Here is an 18,010-nt window from a genome sequence, read left to right on the forward strand (position 1 = left end):
TTAAGTGCCTATACAGGGCTGATAAATAGATATAGGGCCCTGGATGGAATGTGCAGAGCGGAGGAAACCAGCGAATGTCGACGTCATCGAAAGCGGTGAGATATAGCAGATTAGTGTGACATCTTGGATGAAAGAGGAAAGGCCTTTGCAGAGCAGACGGGGAAGGAATCCACTCTGGGACGGGCCTTCAGTGAGGCCTGAACGGGGGAGAGGGGATGGCTGGGGGGGGAGAGTGGAGAAAAGGAAATAAAGTCAGACGTGTCAAAACCATAGTAAAGCAAAAGGAATATCGTCTGTTCAGTCCGAGCACGTCCTGAGCAATAAGTAATAGAAGATGAGTGTGTTACAACTGCAAGGCCAAGCAGCTGAAAACGATAGCAGCATAAAACAATCTGCTTGATGACATTATGTTTGTCATTTCAGAGATATTGTCACACTGGAAGAAAAAAAAATTATATCTTTTTTTAAAGAAAATATTAATGTACAAATATGTGTGGACGAGTAAAGCCTTGTAATATAACATAATTATTTTAAATAGTATGCATATTCCTCTTCGTGACACGTTATTTCTCATTCCAATTTGGTTTTGCAAATGTTTCACATCCATTAAAAACTCAGCAATATTGTTTCAGCTTGATAAAAGAAAGTTTACAATCAGACTATTTTTGTGTTGTCAACAGTATAGGATGTTTGCTTTTGTATGTTCCTTTGTAAATACTTTTAATGAGTTATAAAGTCGTAGCCTATGAAGTGAATCATGCACATACAACCCAGTCTCACGCCAAAAGGTGTAATAGCTACGTTGATCCACAGAGGCACACCTGGTCTTGTTCCAATAAGGGCCCTGGGTTGACCGCCAGGCCCCCCGTCATGGTCGCAAATTATAGGGTGGGGTCTGTTGACTACCTTTATATATGATTGACGGCATCATACTCTACTCAAGTGATATGTTTGGAGGCTCTAGCCAAACCGTAAGTGATGGAATTAGTGGGTGATCTAGGGGTCTGGTATTCTTTGGAATGAGCTAAAGACATGGGGTATTTTTTATACGATAGCGGGCCTAAAATGACTTGTGAATAACATAGAGACACCTCTCTAGGTCTCTTTTATATATTTTTTTAACTTTGCCTTTATTTTCTATTTTAATACTAAAATGCCTTTTTCTATTTTACCCATTTCTTTGCATATGTTTTTCTTTTACTTATCTATTATTTTATTTTATCGTATGACAATGTTTATATGTGAAGCACTTTGAGTCTGCCTTGTGTATGAAAAGTGCTATATAAATAAAGTTGCCTTGCCTTGCCTTGCCTTGCCTATATGAGTTAAGGCATCACGTTCGGCCCAAATTGCAAATTGTCAAATGCTCCTTTGAAACGCATTTTAAACGCATCTGTTGCTAAAAATGTATCTAAATTCATAGACAAGAGGTAGAAACTTGGCCATTAGACTTTCAACCAGATGGCATCTTTTGATCGCTCTGTAAAAATCTTGGGTCTCTAAGCAAAAAGGCAGACCCTTACCCTAATCCTATCCCTAACCCTTACCCTAATTCTAACCATAACCCTAACCCTTACCCTATTCCTAACCCTAACCCTGACCCTTACCCTAATTCTGACTGTAACCCTAACAGTAACCCTAATGGCACATTAGGCAAATAACTGCCAACAACGGTGTGTTGTGCAGGCCGTTGTGTGTTGTTAGTGGACCCATTCAAGGCAGATCCAAGAGTATATGTATGCATCCCATTGGTCATTGTAGAGTAAACCAAAATAGACAACTGAGCCTGAAATCAATCTTTGATGCCCCAGTCTACAGAACCACAAGCCCCGCCTACATCAGGGCAAACTGCCCTCGACTTGATACAGGAATAGTTTAATGAGTATTACTTATTGATTTTAATTTGTGTCTTCCAATGAATAAACTAAAATTAATCAGACAATAAATATTGCATTAATTCAATGTTTGTCCTGCAAAGCAGTGGGGTGAACTAATTAGAGAACAACAAAGTTTTAAGGTAAGCGGGTCCTAGACCCCCCCACCCCCCCTTGTAAAGGGTCTGGAGCATGGTCTGGAGCCCCTGCCACTGGACCCGAGGGTTGGGTCACTCTGGGTCCTGCCCCTTTCAGGGGTGGGACCTAACGGAGAAATAGCTCCTCATTCTGAATGGACAGGATACTTTACACTTTTTCTTGCACGGTGAGGCTGTTTCACAAATTGAGCTGAGAATACCCTCTTCAACTTCACGATCAAATCCCAGGTAAACCAAACGACTGGAGGGGCTTATACATGATTCACCGCACAGTGTACGGCTAACAAAACAGTGTAGTCTGCTTTCAGTTCATTGCTACTATGTCAAAGGTCATGTGTTGTGGTAACTCATGTTAAAGTCATAGGTTGTTTTTTGACACGTGTATCGTACATAAACATTTACCTCAACTTAAATCCATAAAATGGAACCTATACCACCCGCGGGGTTTCTAGTATCAAACACGAAACGCCATCCACCACCTTGCAGCCTCGATAACGCATCCCTGTGCGGAGCAACTTTCAACCCTCGGGGAGTAGAATCTCTCTAAAAGGCTCTTGGTAGAATGTAACACCAGATCAACATTGTGTCAAGGCTAGCGAGCCATGAGCCGATCTATACATTGCGTGGAAAGTAGCCAAACATTGAGCAGAAGATACGGGGCGTTTCTGTGTATATGCTACGTAATCAACGTCCAAAACTACGCTTCCTGTAAAATAGGAAGGCAGGCACTGACAGAAGCGGAGCTCAGGGCTTTGTGTCATGCGTGTTCCCCCCCCAGGATGTCTCGTGAACAGCTGGCAGTAGAGCGGGCGAGGAGAGCATTCTCAACCGGCAGGTCCAAACCGCTGGCGTACCGCATCCGTCAACTCAACAACCTTCGGCGGTTCCTCGTCGAGAGACAATCAGAGATCGCAGAAGCGGCCAAAAAAGATCTCAATAGGGTAGGTGAAGTTTCGCTCTACTCCAGTTGTCAATATGCAAAACAAAGCAACCCAAATATGGATGTGTCATTTCATGTCAAGCAGGACTAATAACACGAATTCCTTGTCACAGAGTGAAGTGGGAATCCAGCTCTTTGAAACGTTGGGCTTGGAATCAGAGATCCAACTGGTGATAAAGAACCTAAAAAAATGGGCTGCTCCCCGGGCGGTGGAGAAGAACCTGGTGACTCTGTCCGATACGCTGTACATCCAGCCCGAGCCACTGGGGGTCGTGCTGGTGATCGGAGCGTGGAACTACCCCTGGGCGGTCACCCTGTTCCCCCTGATAGGCGCCATCGCCGCAGGTACTTTGTGTGTGTGTGTGTGTGTGTGTGTGTGTGTGTGTGTGTGTGTCCCTTTAAACATCACCATATATTGCATCATTCTCCTCCCCGCACCTGAGGGCCAAAGGCTATTCTGCATGAACTTTATACGCACTATTGCAATTAAACGACTCACGCAGACACAGGTGTGTGCGAGTCTCGTGTATGTTGGTTTGGTTTGGTGATTCTTGTCAATGTGCGTGTGTGTTTTCAGCCTCTCATATCAGTGACTTGGTGCTCAAAGGTCAAAGTAGCTTTCTTAGCACTGGGCGAGTTGGTGAGAGAGTCGGGGAACTGGCTTTGGGCTAATCGTACCTCTGCCATTCTTGCATAATTTATTTATTTATTTATATGCGCAAAGGCCGCCTTGTAGCCAAACACCTCTCAGTTATCCAGTCTTTGTTACATAAACCAGCGACAGGGGGCTGGGTGTTAGCATTAGACTAATAGAATTGAACAAGCATGTTGCTCAATGCAATGCATACCTGATATATTATGCTACACTAATAACACCAAGCATACCAGATATAGGCCCTAACAATATGAGTTAGAAGCAGATATTATTGTTAATGTATTGAGGGGAGAACCCTGGTCTGGAAACACAGTAGCTCGTTCCTTCTAGTGAATTAGGGAATAGTATACAATTGCATGGTCTGGAAACGGTTGTGAGATGTTCATATATTTAATATTGTATTAAAAATGTGTTTGTGTGTGTGCAGGTAATGCAGCTGTGGTGAAACCCTCTGAGGTGTGTGTTCACACCTCTAAGGTCATGGAGGAACTACTTAACGCCTACCTCGACAAGGTACTGGTCTCCGTCTCATCGCTGTCTCCATGACCCTCAGTCTTTCATTACTTTTTCAATGGATTCATTTGAAGGGATTCATTGTGGCCACCCCATAATAACCCCGTCCAGCCAACACTTGAATACGGCCCATGTTCGTATGGATATAATTGTAAGTCGTGTCTTGCCCTCCTTGCCATGGGGCCCCTGGGTGTGGCCCTAGCTTAGGGGCCCCTGACAGAATCTGACCGTCTGCAGGTCAACTTGAATTGGCTAAGTGTATAAAAGACAATCCAGATGTTTTCCCCTCACGTCCCGCATACAGCAAACAATGGGGCCACCTGACTCTTAGTGCCAACATTTATAGTCCCTGTGTCTGCATGTCCTCGTGTCCGTCACACTGGGGCAGCTGATTATAGCTGTACAGACCCCAGTAGCAGTAAGGCCCTGCTCCTCCTGTCCCCAACACTGGGGCAGCTGATTAAAGGAGTAGAGACCCCAGTAGCAGTAAGGCCCTGCTCCCCGTGTCCAGGAGCTGTACCCGGTGGTGACGGGCGGCGTCCAGGAGACCCAGGAGCTGCTGAAGCAGCGCTTCGACCACATCGTCTACACCGGCAACTCCATGGTGGGTCGCATCGTCATGGAGGCTGCGGCCAAACACCTGACCCCCGTCACCCTGGAGCTGGGGGGCAAGAGCCCCTGCTACATCGACAAGGACTGTGACATCCCTTTGGCCTGCAGGTCAGCACACTCGCCCACCTCCCCTTCCTTCATTCCTCCATCCTTCCTTCTGGCACCTCTCCAGGAGATGACCTACTTTGTGTCTCTTTCCTTCCTACTTTGTTGCACACTACCTTTCCTTCCTTTCTTTCCTTCTTTGTTTGTTTGTTTCTTTCTTTCTTTGTTTGTTTGTTTCTTTCTTTCTTTCTTTCTTTCTTTCTTTCTTTCTTTCTTTTGTCTCTTTCTTCCTTCCTTTATTGCTCCATTCCTTACTTCCATTGTTGCCCTCTTCCTTCCTTTGTTGCTCCCTCCCCTTCCTTCTTTCATTCCTTCCTTGTTCCCTTATTCCTCCCTCTTTTTCCCCTTTCTTCTCTTCCGTCGTTCAGTTATTTCCGACCCTTCCGAAGTATGAACCGGTGTTTTGGACCATAGAGCTTGTCATGACCGCTCCCCTGGTCTGCAGGCGCGTGACCTGGGGGAAGTTCACCAACTGTGGCCAGACGTGCATCGCTCCGGACTACGTGCTGTGTGAGGCCAGCATCCAGGACCGCGTCATCGACGAGATGAAGAAATGCATCAAGGTAGAGAGGAGGCGTGTACAGTCTGTCGGGGCCTGCTGCTCCTCACCGAGTGTGTTCTGTGGGCCTCGTAACCTTAACGCTCACTTAGATTCTCCAAATCTCTTCTCTGTGGGTGATCCGCAGAGCTCCCTGCCTCCACACGGCTTGTGAACACGGCAGCCGGGGGAGTGGTTGGAGTGTGAGTGGTTCAAGCCGGCCCGATCCTAATGGGACATTGATTTCCCTGCTCTTAGGAGTTCTACACGGACGACCCTAAGAGCTTCCTGGACTATGGACGCATCATCAACGAGCGCCACTTCAGGAGGATCCTGGCCATGACGGAGGACAGCACGGTTGCTGTGGGAGGAGAGAGCGACCACACTGAGTGCTACATAGGTACTTGTGTGGGACTACCACATAGAGCCTGATGGGTAGACCTCAGACCACACCGTGTGCTACATAGGTACTTGTGTGGGACTACCACATAGAGCCTGATGGGTAGACCTCAGACCACACCGAGTGCTACATAGGTACTCCTGTGGGACTACAACCAAACCCATCCAACCGACTCTCGCATCATTGTACAACACGCCACGGTCCGTACGTCCTCCCTGGGCGGAGGTCCTCACAGGGTGGTGGTCCTCTCTGGGTGGTGGTCCTCACAGGGTGGAGGTCCTCTCTGGGTGGAGGTCCTCTCTGGGTGGAGGTCCTCTCTGGGTGGAGGTTCTCTTTGGGTGGAGGTTCTCTTTGGGTGGAGGTTCTCTTTGGGTGGAGGTCCCCCCTGGGTGGAGGTCCCCCCTGGGTGGAGGTCCTCCCTGGGTGGAGATTCTGGAGTTGTAAAGAGAGAGCAGGAGATGAAGTTTTGGAAACTAAACAACGTAAAAAACCTCCCTCCCTCCCCTCCCTCCCTTCCCTCCCTCCCTGTGTACTCCAACATTGAGAACGGCAAGGGGGATTCCCTGAACCAATCAGGGAAAAGTTGAATTAGCAGGGAGCACTGAATCCAAATTGTCCGCTACAGAGTGCAGAGTGCACACAGTGTGCACAAAGTTCACCCACTGATGGCTCACCAAGGTATTACAACAGATATCACTCAAATGAGATATCTTACCTAGATCCACTGTAGCTGTTGGGTAGCTGTGGGTCCAGGCTTTAGACCTCCTGGGTCTAGATCCACTGTAGCTGTTGGGTAGCTGTGGGTCCAGGCCTTTACGATACAGTGCAATTTGTATCGTAAGAAGGATTTCCTACAGTTCCAGTTGCCTTTATCCCGGATTACGTTTTTTTCAATATTTTATTCAACTGTATTATACAATAAATTATTAAGAGATGGATGAATGAACGGATTTGAAGGCTGACGATGGTGGACAAGTTATTCAGAGTCTGTTCATTTGCTTGTGATCATAGCAAAGTGCTTGAAACCAAAATGCAGTTGTTTTGATGTTTTAAGATTTTTACATCAAGTGCATATCCAAGGTTGCTCTGTGTTGACCACCCGGACGTAATGCAGGAGAGTGGAGCTCAGAGGAAACGGGGTCAAATGTACAAAGTCATGCCAAGACTTGCCAAAACCAGTCTTGCAAATATCTATTTTAGGGATGATCATGACTTGTTTACCGCTGTCAAAGGTGGTTTAAGGTTGCAACCCACCTTAAGAGTTCACTAGCGTTAACCTGTTCACTAGCGTTGAGCTGTTCACTAACATTGACCTGATTAGCGTTGACCTGTTCACTGACGTTGACATGTTCACTGACGTTGACCTATTCACTAGCGTTGACGTATATATTGGTGAGTTATTAAAAGGTGGTCTTGGGCTGTTACCCACCTTAACAGTTCACTAGCGTTGACCTATTCAGTAGCGTTGGCCAGTTCCTTAGCGTTGGCTGGTTCCCTAGTGTTGACCTGTTCCCCAACGTTGACCTGTTACCAAATGTGACCTGTTCCTCTATCCCAAACATTGGATGCATCAGGATTTAGGCCTGGAAATCGATCTTCCAATGTCAGGCAGAACACTATGTAATATTGAGTAATGACCAAAGGTTCGACATTTTATCATAAAAATCTGTAATCAAAGTCAACTGTTGTTGATGTTTCAGCCCCGACCATTCTGCGGGACGTGAAGGCTGGGTCAAAGGTCATGCAGGAAGAGATCTTCGGTCCGCTGCTTCCGATCGTGCCGGTGAGCGGACTGGAAGGGGCCATCGACTTTATCAACCAAGGAGAGAAATCCCTTGTGATCTACGTATTCTCCACCGACAAGAAGGTAACACACGCACATGTACACGCAAACGCACTCTCTCATGGAATCGAGAACAGCACTGTACATTTGATCCCATGGAAAGTCTTTGTATGTGCAAAAAACAATCCATTCTTTCAACGATGTGCCTGTTGTTTGCATCGACACCAAAATATTATCTTTTTGAAAGAAATCATATTTTTGAAACGCAAACGACATGCACGGAGTTTGGAACTGCAGTTGACAAATTTGATGTACATTATCTTTTATGGTGACGGTAGATTTATAACATTCCCTAGTGCAAAGTACATTTCTAAATTCTGCGTCGAACCAAGTGCACACTTTGGGACTATTGTGTGCACACATCATCCCCACCTTCACGTCAACACAAACCGCAGGGATGACGGGGCTCTCTCTCCCCAGCTGATCAATCGACTGATCGAGGAGACGTCTAGTGGAGCAGTTTTGGCCAACGACTGTCTGGTGCACTACTCAGTCAGTTCCCTGCCTTTCGGTGGAGTAGGTAAGTACGGCTGTCATGCTACGGGAACATGATTATACTGTCTTAGACCCCCGCCCCCCCGCCATCCTATGTTGCACGCTACTGGGATAGCCCTTGGTTATGGGGTCCGGTTTCAAACCACGCAGCTCTGCATCGCTGGCGGGATGAATTCATGCAGTGAACAAAAATACAAATAATGTGTAGTAACGCATAAAGGTGGCTTCCTCGTGAATCTGGTCACTTCTGAGTGACCAGAAGTGACCAGACCCTTACCCTAACCCTTTTTTAACAACCCATAAAAACCATTACACGCTAACAAAACAAACTAAAGAATGTGATGCCAACTAGTAGTTAGTATTATGGAAACACAAAAGAAGGTTACAAGGTAGAGTTCTCTAATGATGATACAGTTGTTTTCACTGGACAAGAATGACTCCAAATCCTCAGACCAATCCATATCCAACACACTCAACCAGCTCCGGTCTCCTGCCCTCCACAGGAAACAGCGGCATGGGCTGCTACCACGGCAAGTTCAGCTTCGACCAGCTCAGCCACCTGCGGAGCTGCATGGTCCGGCCGCTGAAGAACGAGGGGATGAACAGCATGCGCTACCCCCCCCACACCCCCGGCAAGCTGGGCTGGGCGCGCTTCTTCCTGGTCCAGGCCCCCGACCTGGCCTTGATGGGCCGCGTGGGAGCTCTGGCGGTGCTGGTGGCCGTGGCCGGAATCCTGATCAATGTGAGTACCCTCACCCCCCACCCTGTACCCCAGGTTTGGGACGCGCCCCCCAAAAAAACTGAGCTGACCTGGCTTCCTATACAGACGCCCTCCCGTGAACATCACTGCAGCGATGCTTTCATGTGTGCACTGATGCTGCTGTGCAGTTTGTGCAGACTAATTGTGCGTTGAAAAAAACAATCGGTGCATATATCAGACCTTTGTTCATTTGGTTTTCTGTATTTCCATAAATGGTCTTTCGCACAAAAATAGGTTGGAGGTGGACTGATGCAGCATCATGTCACCTATCCACTGTTGGCTGGTCCACTTCCATTACATTCAGGATTAAATATCACATGTACGAGTTTTCAGCCTAAATGCTGGCCTCTTGTATTTTATTTATGGTATGTTACTAAATAGTAGCCTCACAGGGGAATATATTTCGCAGTCTATTAATGTGTTTTCTGTTGTCCAAAGTAAATAGGCCTACTATGATTTATTTCTTGTTATATATTTGCGTAGCATTAGTCTATTGTATAGAAACATGTATTATCAGGACAAAATTTTAATTAAATGATCACAGAACAGGAAGAATGTATTTCATTCGATTCCTATTCCATGAAAAGGTGAACCGTCTGTCTGCTTCTAAAGCAGAGTTAAAGCAGTATTGGTCTAAAACAAAATTGGTCTAAAGCAGTATTGGTCTAAAAGAAAATTGGTCTAAAGCAGTATTAGTTTAAAACGGTTTTGGTATAAAGCAGTGGGACTATTTAGCTATTTGGGAGCAGGCTGTTTCCGGCAGGCTGTTTTTATGAAACCCAAGCGTTCATTTGGAAAGTAAAGCAAAATGACAAATGTACGAGACGTAGCTCCATATCCAGCCTCATCTCTACAGTGGTTGTCGAATGTACAGGCGAGCTGTACCCAGAATGCCGTTCGGTAGTCAACAGTTAATAGGGGGGACTTCTTACGGTAGGGTTCTTCCTCAATATTTTGCACTTCCACTGCACTGGGAAACAGCTGAATGGTGATCGAGAAAACCGCAGGGCCGACACACGCACACTGTGTGTGTGTGTGTGTGTGTGTGTGTGTGTGTGTGTGTGTGTGTGTGTGTGTGTGTGTGTGTGTGTGTGTGTGTGTGTGTGTGTGTGTGTGTGTGTGTGTGTGTGTGTGTGTGTGTGTGTGTGTACACAATAATGGTGCATGTTTATCTCCTGCTTCCCCAGGCCTATTTGCTGTGAGGAGAAACTGACTCGTCTTCAAGAGGATCTGGAGAAGGTTTCAGCGAAGTGACCATGAAGGTTTCAGCTACATGACCTTGATATACGGGAGAACTGTTTGTTGATTGTCTTCAATCAACAAATTAAAATTTGCTTTCTCATTGCAATGGTATGATGGAGCTTTGCATTCATATAATCATCTCTGAAGGATCAGATAGCCCAATCGCTATTTCCGTAGTACTTTCATTTAATGTTGACATTGGCAGAAACATACCGCTGGCCAGGGGCATAAAGATTGTTTTAATCCAACCTGTAATTGAAGGTCTAGCAACTAGAATGCTATTTTTCAGCATGTAAATGATTTTTTAAATATCCATATGCAATTATATAGTATCAGTTAGAGTGTAATGGATTCTTAAAGTAGTGTATGTATGGGTGTTAAGAGTGTAATGGATTCTTAAAGTAATGTATGTATGGATTTTAAGAGTGTAATGGATTCTTAAAGTAGTGTATGTATGGGTGTTTAATTTATGCTTCTTAAAATATTTGAGTGTCTACACATATTTTTTCTGTCAGAATGAAAGTTAATCCTATACCATCCAGGCATGGTAAATAAATGGTCCAGTAACCTTTCAATAATGAAACCGTCATTACTAAATCCATTTATAACGTGTATTCTAATAAATATTGAGGAACTTGTATCGTGTAATTTATTTGACTCTGGACCACAGAGAAGCTACTTTCAATTTCAACAGTTGCCTACTATTGATACACAAACTGTTCTTAACTGGTTCATACTTTTGATAGACAAACTGTTCTTAACTGGTTCATACTATTGAAAGACAAACTGTTCTTAGCTGGTTCATACTATTGATGCACATACTGTTATTGACTGGTTCATACTATTGAAAGACGAACTGTTCTTAACTGGTTCATACTATTGATGCACATATTGTTATTGACTGGTTCATACTATTGAAAGACGAACTGTTCTTAACTGGTTCATACTATTGATGCACATACTGTTATTGACTGGTTCATACTATTTATACATATACTCTTCTTAAGAACTCTGGTTCATACTATTAATACAGATACTGTTCTTAAGAACTCTAGTTTGTTATATTGACACAAATACATTTCTTAAGAACTCTAGTTCGTACTATCGAAGCGGATAATGTTCTTATGAACTGATTGAATCTGCTTATGATCACGTTGGAAGGAGAGTAAATCAGGTGTCATACGACACCTTATTCCGTGTGTGTGTTTTTTTCTCTCTCTCGACCCATCCTCTAGGTGTAATGGGTCTGTGTGTGAATACTGGCAGAATAGCTGGATAGCTTTCAGTGTGTGTGTGCGTCTGTGTTGAGAATGGACCTTCTCCTCCTGCTGGCTCTCGTCTCTTCTCTCTCCCGATGCTCAGGTAAGACATGCAGACCATCCAGGGAGATCACCACATGTTGTCAAGGAGTTGTGGAGGAACTGAACAGAAAGGATTTGGACTTGAATGTGCGGACACTGAGTTTATCCTTGATTCATAGTATAAATAATGCATGCTTTACCAAATCCCAGTGTTCATCAATCTGATCTTATCACATCACTTGTTAATACATCCCTTAAATATCAGTAGTAGGACTTGAATAAATGTACTTGGAAGAGTTCAATGGATTCTTAAAATAGTGTATGGATGGTTCAGTACTTATTTAACTTTATTTAACTTTAGTTATTGTGTACCGAGTTTGTCGGTCCGAATGACAGAAGTACTTTCTCAACGGAAGGCATGATGGAGGTCATCATGTGTCATTGTATAAGATAAAAATAAAAAGTGATTAGAATTTGTTCTCGAAATATAACTATTACCCAAGTCACACTGTTATGAGGTTAAGTGGGGACCCACTTAACGGTTAAAGTGCAGGCCCAATAAAATGTTTAAGTGAGGTAAAGTGGGGCCCAGCTAATGGTTAAATTGGGGACCCAGTTGAAGGTTAAAGTGGGGTAAAGTGGGGACCCAGTAAAAGGTTAAAGTGGGGTAAAGTGGGGACCCAATGAAAAGTTAAGATGGGGTAAAGTGGGAAACTTGTAAATCCATGACTCCTTACATCCAACCAGCTGCTACCTTGCCATTGTTTTCCACTAGGTGAGAAAAGTTATCCCGTCTCAAAGGACGTCTTTATTAAGATAGGCGGAGAAGTTATCTCTTTATGTTGATGGTTAAGTGGCTCTCTGTGCCGACTCTATTTTCACAGAAAGGATCTCGTCATTAGGATAACAATGAGCTCTGTCACCTGGCAGACCAATGTCACACGCTGCATTCATCCAGCACACATAAAGGATAGTTTAGCTCATTAATTTAGCCCAAAGTCATCCGATATGACCCAACACACACCAACACAGGGCCTCAGTGAGACTGCAGAGAGAAGGTTTACTGCTGAATTAGTCCTAATCTAGAGCCCTGAATAAGGAAAAACTACTCAGTGTGGGAGCATGAACGTGAGACTGAAAGAACCATCAGTTCATAACCAGAGAAGGCTGTTTGTGTGTGTGTGTGTGTGTGTGTGTGTGTGTGTGTGTGTGTGTGTGTGTGTGTGTGTGTGTGTGTGTGTGTGTGTGTGTGTCTGTGTGTGTGTGTGTGTGTGTGTGTGTGTGTGTGTGTGTGTGTGTGTGTGTGTGTGTGTGTTCTCCACAGCTCTCTGGTGTTACGACAGCCAGTATACCTGCGCTGACCCATGCAAAAGTAAGACAAGATGGCGGACAGGCTTATTGTTTTTTTTGAGAACACTGACCAATGTGCATAAAACAATTCACAAGTCGCCGTTCCTTAACAGATAACCGGTGTGGACCTCTTCTTGTCGAGTTTCATGTGAAAAAGTGCCATTTAAGTGTCATTTGACGATTTACTATGTTAAACACGCATTTACAGTTACTTTAGTTTTGCTCTGTAACAACAGCAACCAAACCATCTAAGAAAACAAATTTGTTTTTCTGCTTAAAGGTTGGGTAGGTGATTTGCGAAACGCCAGCAGATTTTGAAAATACACAACTCAAATGGTCCTACCCCCTCTCCTTCAACGCTGACTCTGACTCCACCCATTCCAAGTACCTGGACGCGCAATCATGCACGAGCGCGAACAGAGATGCGCGAGAGCGAGCCAGGCTAGCGTAGGTTTTCGTTTAACAACATGGCACTACATTCAGCTGTAAGTTGCACCCAGTACCGCGGGAAGTAGGAGTGCTGGGGGTGCTGCAACACCCCCTGTCCGAGGCCCTGTCTTATCACAGAAAACGATCATTTCTAAAAACTCCGGCCAAAGTGGAGATTTCTGAAAACGCCGGTTATGTGTTGTCGTGTCAACGGGGAGAAACGGGATTTTAGGTTCTGAAGCGTCACATTATGCACCAGGAAATGCTTAACGTCATGTGAGCGCCCGCTGTACCGTATTGGTCCGAATATAAACACAAACCCCATTGTAAGACGACCTATATTTGGAAAAAAGATTTGAAGACCAGATCCGTTTTTTATGAATAAATAAATTGTATTCATTGAAATAATATACGAAAATAAAAAGGCATCGAATAAAACACTGCATTGCCACTAAACAGTAGTGCAAATAGGCCGTACTGATGTGTACACCAAAGACTATTCCTGACACTCCTCTGCCCCGCTGTGTTCGCTCTGGCTGTGGTCGCTCCGAACTGTTTCGGCCCGTGGCAAAGCGAGTCATCCTCGCTGCTGTCCAAGGCATTTTGAGACGCAGCATTTATTTAATGCTCATATGACCTAGTGCTGAAAAAAGGTTATATGAAAAAGTGTGAGGGTAGCGGTGGTGCGCTAAACTTGTTCTGTGAGCAGCTGGATGTGAACGATCGATTTTCAACTGTCCGCGCATGCACTGGTGTAATTGAGCTGCGCTGCTATACATCTTTTTTTTATCAATGTAACGAGTTGCGAGTCTAGTGCAGGCTGAGGTTTTTTTTTCCCCAGCACCCCCTGCTGAGAATACGTTCTCGCTGCAATGGTTGGACCAGATGTTATAAACATTAAACGGTCACATAAATCATTACTATTTTTAGAAAATGTATGTTTGTTTCATATAATTGTATTGGAAGTCCTGGTTTTCACCAGGGTTGCCGCGGTGTGGACATTTTCACACCGAGTAATACATTCGTCTCCACACCGGTATTGCCGAGTATAAACGGTATAAACTTTGAAACTAGGTCAACCGCCACACAAGCATCGGTTTTTAGACCCTTCTCGTCCTTCAGTTGCCGCCAACGTTCGAAAGCAGCGCCTAGGATTATTCTTGATTTCAGTTTTTCTCTTTCAGCGTTTTTATTATCAATTACTCTCTGAAAAATAGTTTTCCTTCTCTTTGCTGGTGGTGGTGGTGGTGGTGGTGGGGATGGTGGCGTCTTGTCTGCCATGGAAATTGTCTTCTACTGCTAGGTCCAAATGTGGATTAACTAGTTCCAGTAGCTACCGCAGGATAACAACAAACAGGAGCTTGCTCTGGATCACGAGCTCTGGGTCACGAGTACTGCACGAAGGGGTCGCGCGCGGGGGAGGGGGAGTGCAGTACGACCGTTTGATTGACGTACTTACTGTCCAATGCAACTCGGTGGCAATGGAAATGATTGGCTGGAGTTTTTCGAGCCCTGCCCGTTCCACAGATGATTGACTTGTTTAATTTTCATGTCAGTACTTCTAACTCAGTGGCTGTAAGCGGGTTATGATAAGGATTTCAAGTAATTTTGCAAAAATGGCCAAAAAAGCAAATCACCTATACAACCTTTAAACAAAAAAATACATTTAAATAAAAAAACGTACAATTTGAACTAAAAGGAAGCTGGACACAACTGCCTGACCTATATATAATATGTATATAATTGATCTCCCTTACGTGGCAATCTAGACCCCGGGCACTGGGCGATGCTGTTCCCAAACTGTGGAGGATTACGGCAGTCACCCATCAACATTGTCACCAGCCAAGTGCACGTCAACACAGCCTTACACCCGTTGGATTTCAAGGGGCATGAAAGCAAAATTAATATCACTGTGGAAAATCTTGGGCATTCAAGTATGTCACGTTTAATATACATAAATATATATATATCATCTCAATTGTATTTCATATTGTACTGTAATCATGTGTTTAATATAGATTACACATACGAACACAAATGCAGACAGTCAGACAGACAAGCACAATGCTGAATTTCACAAATAGCTGCCCATCTCCAGTGTAAACAAACAAACGCTGTTCAGCCTATTGGCTTCAGGCTAACATTGCTTCAAACCTTTGACTTTGAACTGAAGTTCGAAGTTTGACTTTGAACATATTTGAAAGGTAGACAGGATTTGATATAAGTGTTGTTACTAGTTGCTGGTACCAACACTTGAGCTCTGGGCCCCTGGTGTAGTGGGGCCCGGGGCTGGGGCCCTTGCTGCTGGTCCTAAAGCCTCCTCCCCCTGCAGTCCAGTTCCTGCTGCCCCAGTCGGTGCGTCTGACCGGAGGAGCCCTGCCGGGGAACTACCGAGCCCTCCAGTTCCACCTGCACTGGGGGGCCGACGGAGGGCCGGGGTCAGAGCACACCATCGATGGAGAGAGGTTCCCCATGGAGGTCATTACTCGGGGTCGGGCTGGAGGCGGGGGGGGGGTCATGTTTAGTCTGAGTGTGTCTAATGGACAGCTGTCATTGGATGTAAATCATCTCCTGAGTGAAAAACCTCCACATATGTTATGTTGACTAGTGATCAAATCGATGTAGCAGCCAATGAAATTAGCTTTCACCTTTACACTTTTATCAAATCTGAAATCTGAAATTAGCTCTCTCCTTTACACCTTTATCAAATTCTTTCTCTTTACACTTTCATCAAATCAAAAATCTGATTTTTGCTTTCTCCTCATTACTATAAAACTATTATAAACCAAATGTATGTACAGATGTTTGACCCTGACACAAGAGGCCAACATGTGGGGCTCTCAGAGCCAGCCCAGTTCTGAGGCTCAAGCTCCTCCTGTCCTCTCCGGCCCCTCTGCAGCTCCACATGGTCCACATCAAGGAGCCCTACAGCTCCCTGGCCGAGGCGGAACACGACATGGCCGGCATAGCGCTCCTCTCCTTCCTGTTTGAGGTACCGCAGCGCTTTGTGAAGGGAAAACCACAACTAGCGTCATGGTCTCAGCCTTATAATTATCTTTATTACTACTACTATAGCGGCCAGCTAGCATTCAGACCCATGAAAGGGTCGACTGGAGGGTCAGATGCACACCACTGTGATGAACGGTGTGCGTTTGACACACCAGTAGACCCTTTCAGAGGTGTCCTTCTCATTCATTCATTCTCATTACACTTTTATGGGTCTGCACTTTTAATGAAAATGGGCACATACACCCTGGTACATAAAATACAGATGGTACCCGTCTAATCCAGATCGTACAGGCGTCATCCCTGGATACTGAAATAAGACATGACTGGCCGCTTAGATTATGCCTGGTGTCAGATTTGGGCGGCATATACGCTGTTGTGATTAATAAAATGCCCCTTTGGCTATTGACAGGAGTCAATAGACGACCATCCTCACCTCAACACTCTGATTGCTGCGATGGGACACATCCATGAAAACGGTATCATCATACATCTGGGTCCCAGAGCACAGTTGGCGGTGCATGGGGATCAATAACAGTGATGGATGTTCCCCATGAAATTGCCAAAACATTGTTCTCTGCACTAAGAGGCATCTGACATTTTCTTACTCCTTCAGGCAGCTCAGCAGAGATCCGAGACTTCAGACTGACCGACATCATCCCACCTGCAAAGGACCTCCATAGTTACTATCGCTATGTGGGCTCCATGACGACGCCCGGTTGTGAGCAGGCAGTAGCTTGGACGGTGTTTCACAAGACCCTGCCCGTCAGCAGCAAACAGGTGGCCCTTAGGCGCCCCTAGGGGCCGACGAGTGAAGTCCTGATGGGATGACCATTTGACAAATTCACGATGATATTCAAACAATTGTTGCTCATTCCTTTCTGCATGTCTTCCTCTTTTCCTCCTCCTCTTCCAGCTGGTGGCGATATCTCAGCAGTGTCGCTTTTGGAACGGCAAGCCCATGATGAACATCTTCCGCCCGGTGCAGCCACTAGATGGCAGAGTTGTCTACTGGTCGAGGGCCAGAGCCGTCCTCCCCAACATGCTGGGCGCGTGTCTGTGTGTGCTCTGCCAGTTCTGGCTCTCGGCCTGGGGCACTTGGGGCGACAGTTTTGTGTAAAAAAAAAAAGATTTTTTTTACTCTATATGTCAAATTCAAACAGAACTGCGCGTATTATTCAGAACCCATTTTGACATTTTAAGTATTCAGATCCCTGGTTTTCGTCCATTAGTGGAATGATTAAAGGAAAACAACGTAGTGTAAGTTAGGACCCTGAGAGGCAACACTTAACAACAGCCTGCACTCTGTATTCACTGAAGACAACTTCTACTGCTTCTACTGCCATCGTAATTCAGTCTTAGGAAGAATACGACAAACCAATACGCACCAGAGCGCTGACGTAGAATAAATACTCACATCATGGATATAGCTTGTCTACAGATGTTTCATTTAGGTTATGTTCAACCCAAGCCACAGGAAGAAGGTAGAGTTGAGGAGAGAATGGGTATTTTCTGTATTTCTGGAGGGAAGAAATGTTTCCAGGGCTTTCTTCTACTCCTGCTTCTCTTCTGCAGTTTAACATAGGTGTAGTGTGACTAGTGAGTCCTGGACTAAATTAATTCTCAATAATGAATGACTGATTTCAATCTCCAATTAAAAAATATACGTATATAAAATGGCACCAATGGTATTCTTAAGTTGTTTACTTATGAAAAACGTCCCTACAATATTCACTATTTGCATATTGTTCACAAAACAGCTATTTGTTGGTTTGTTGGTGCTTACTCA

At 44.9% G+C, this 18,010-nt stretch overlaps 2 protein-coding genes across 2 annotated transcripts; both read left to right on the top strand.

Annotated features, from left to right (window-relative positions):
• Nucleotides 1–2,090: 2,090 nt before the first annotated feature.
• aldh3a2b (aldehyde dehydrogenase 3 family, member A2b) lies at nucleotides 2,091–10,773 on the top strand. Its single transcript, XM_030360649.1, has 11 exons — nucleotides 2,091–2,260; nucleotides 2,811–2,973; nucleotides 3,086–3,317; nucleotides 4,055–4,140; nucleotides 4,652–4,860; nucleotides 5,303–5,420; nucleotides 5,654–5,795; nucleotides 7,496–7,662; nucleotides 8,059–8,158; nucleotides 8,637–8,875; nucleotides 10,081–10,773. Exons 2-11 carry the CDS (start codon nucleotides 2,812–2,814, stop codon nucleotides 10,093–10,095), a joined length of 1,470 nt encoding a protein of 489 aa, XP_030216509.1. The 5' UTR covers nucleotides 2,091–2,260; nucleotide 2,811; the 3' UTR covers nucleotides 10,096–10,773.
• A 672-nt stretch (nucleotides 10,774–11,445) lies between these two features.
• On the top strand, nucleotides 11,446–17,903 carry ca4c (carbonic anhydrase IV c). The gene is made up of 8 exons (XM_030360650.1): nucleotides 11,446–11,497; nucleotides 12,761–12,808; nucleotides 14,985–15,149; nucleotides 15,548–15,693; nucleotides 16,115–16,207; nucleotides 16,634–16,700; nucleotides 16,838–17,001; nucleotides 17,138–17,903. Exons 1-8 carry the CDS (start codon nucleotides 11,446–11,448, stop codon nucleotides 17,339–17,341), a joined length of 939 nt encoding a protein of 312 aa, XP_030216510.1. The 3' UTR covers nucleotides 17,342–17,903.
• The last annotated feature ends 107 nt before the right edge of the window (nucleotides 17,904–18,010 follow it).

This window comes from Gadus morhua, chromosome 7 (genome assembly GCF_902167405.1).
Source record: "Gadus morhua chromosome 7, gadMor3.0, whole genome shotgun sequence".
NCBI lineage: Eukaryota > Metazoa > Chordata > Actinopteri > Gadiformes > Gadidae > Gadus > Gadus morhua.

What these genes read in the sequence shown, in the direction of transcription:
- ca4c (XM_030360650.1), top strand. Translation starts at nt 11,446, where the DNA reads ATGGACCTTCTCCTCCTGCTGGCTCTCGTCTCTTCTCTCTCCCGATGC. An exon ending in CTGCGCTGACCCATGCAAAA is followed by an intron (nt 12,809 to 14,984) that starts GTAAGACAAGAT and finishes GTGGCAATCTAG; the next exon opens with ACCCCGGGCACTGGGCGATG. An exon ending in GAGAGAGGTTCCCCATGGAG is followed by an intron (nt 15,694 to 16,114) that starts GTCATTACTCGG and finishes GCCCCTCTGCAG; the next exon opens with CTCCACATGGTCCACATCAA.
- aldh3a2b (XM_030360649.1), top strand. Translation starts at nt 2,812, where the DNA reads ATGTCTCGTGAACAGCTGGCAGTAGAGCGGGCGAGGAGAGCATTCTCA. An exon ending in TTAACGCCTACCTCGACAAG is followed by an intron (nt 4,141 to 4,651) that starts GTACTGGTCTCC and finishes CCCCGTGTCCAG; the next exon opens with GAGCTGTACCCGGTGGTGAC. An exon ending in AGATGAAGAAATGCATCAAG is followed by an intron (nt 5,421 to 5,653) that starts GTAGAGAGGAGG and finishes CCCTGCTCTTAG; the next exon opens with GAGTTCTACACGGACGACCC.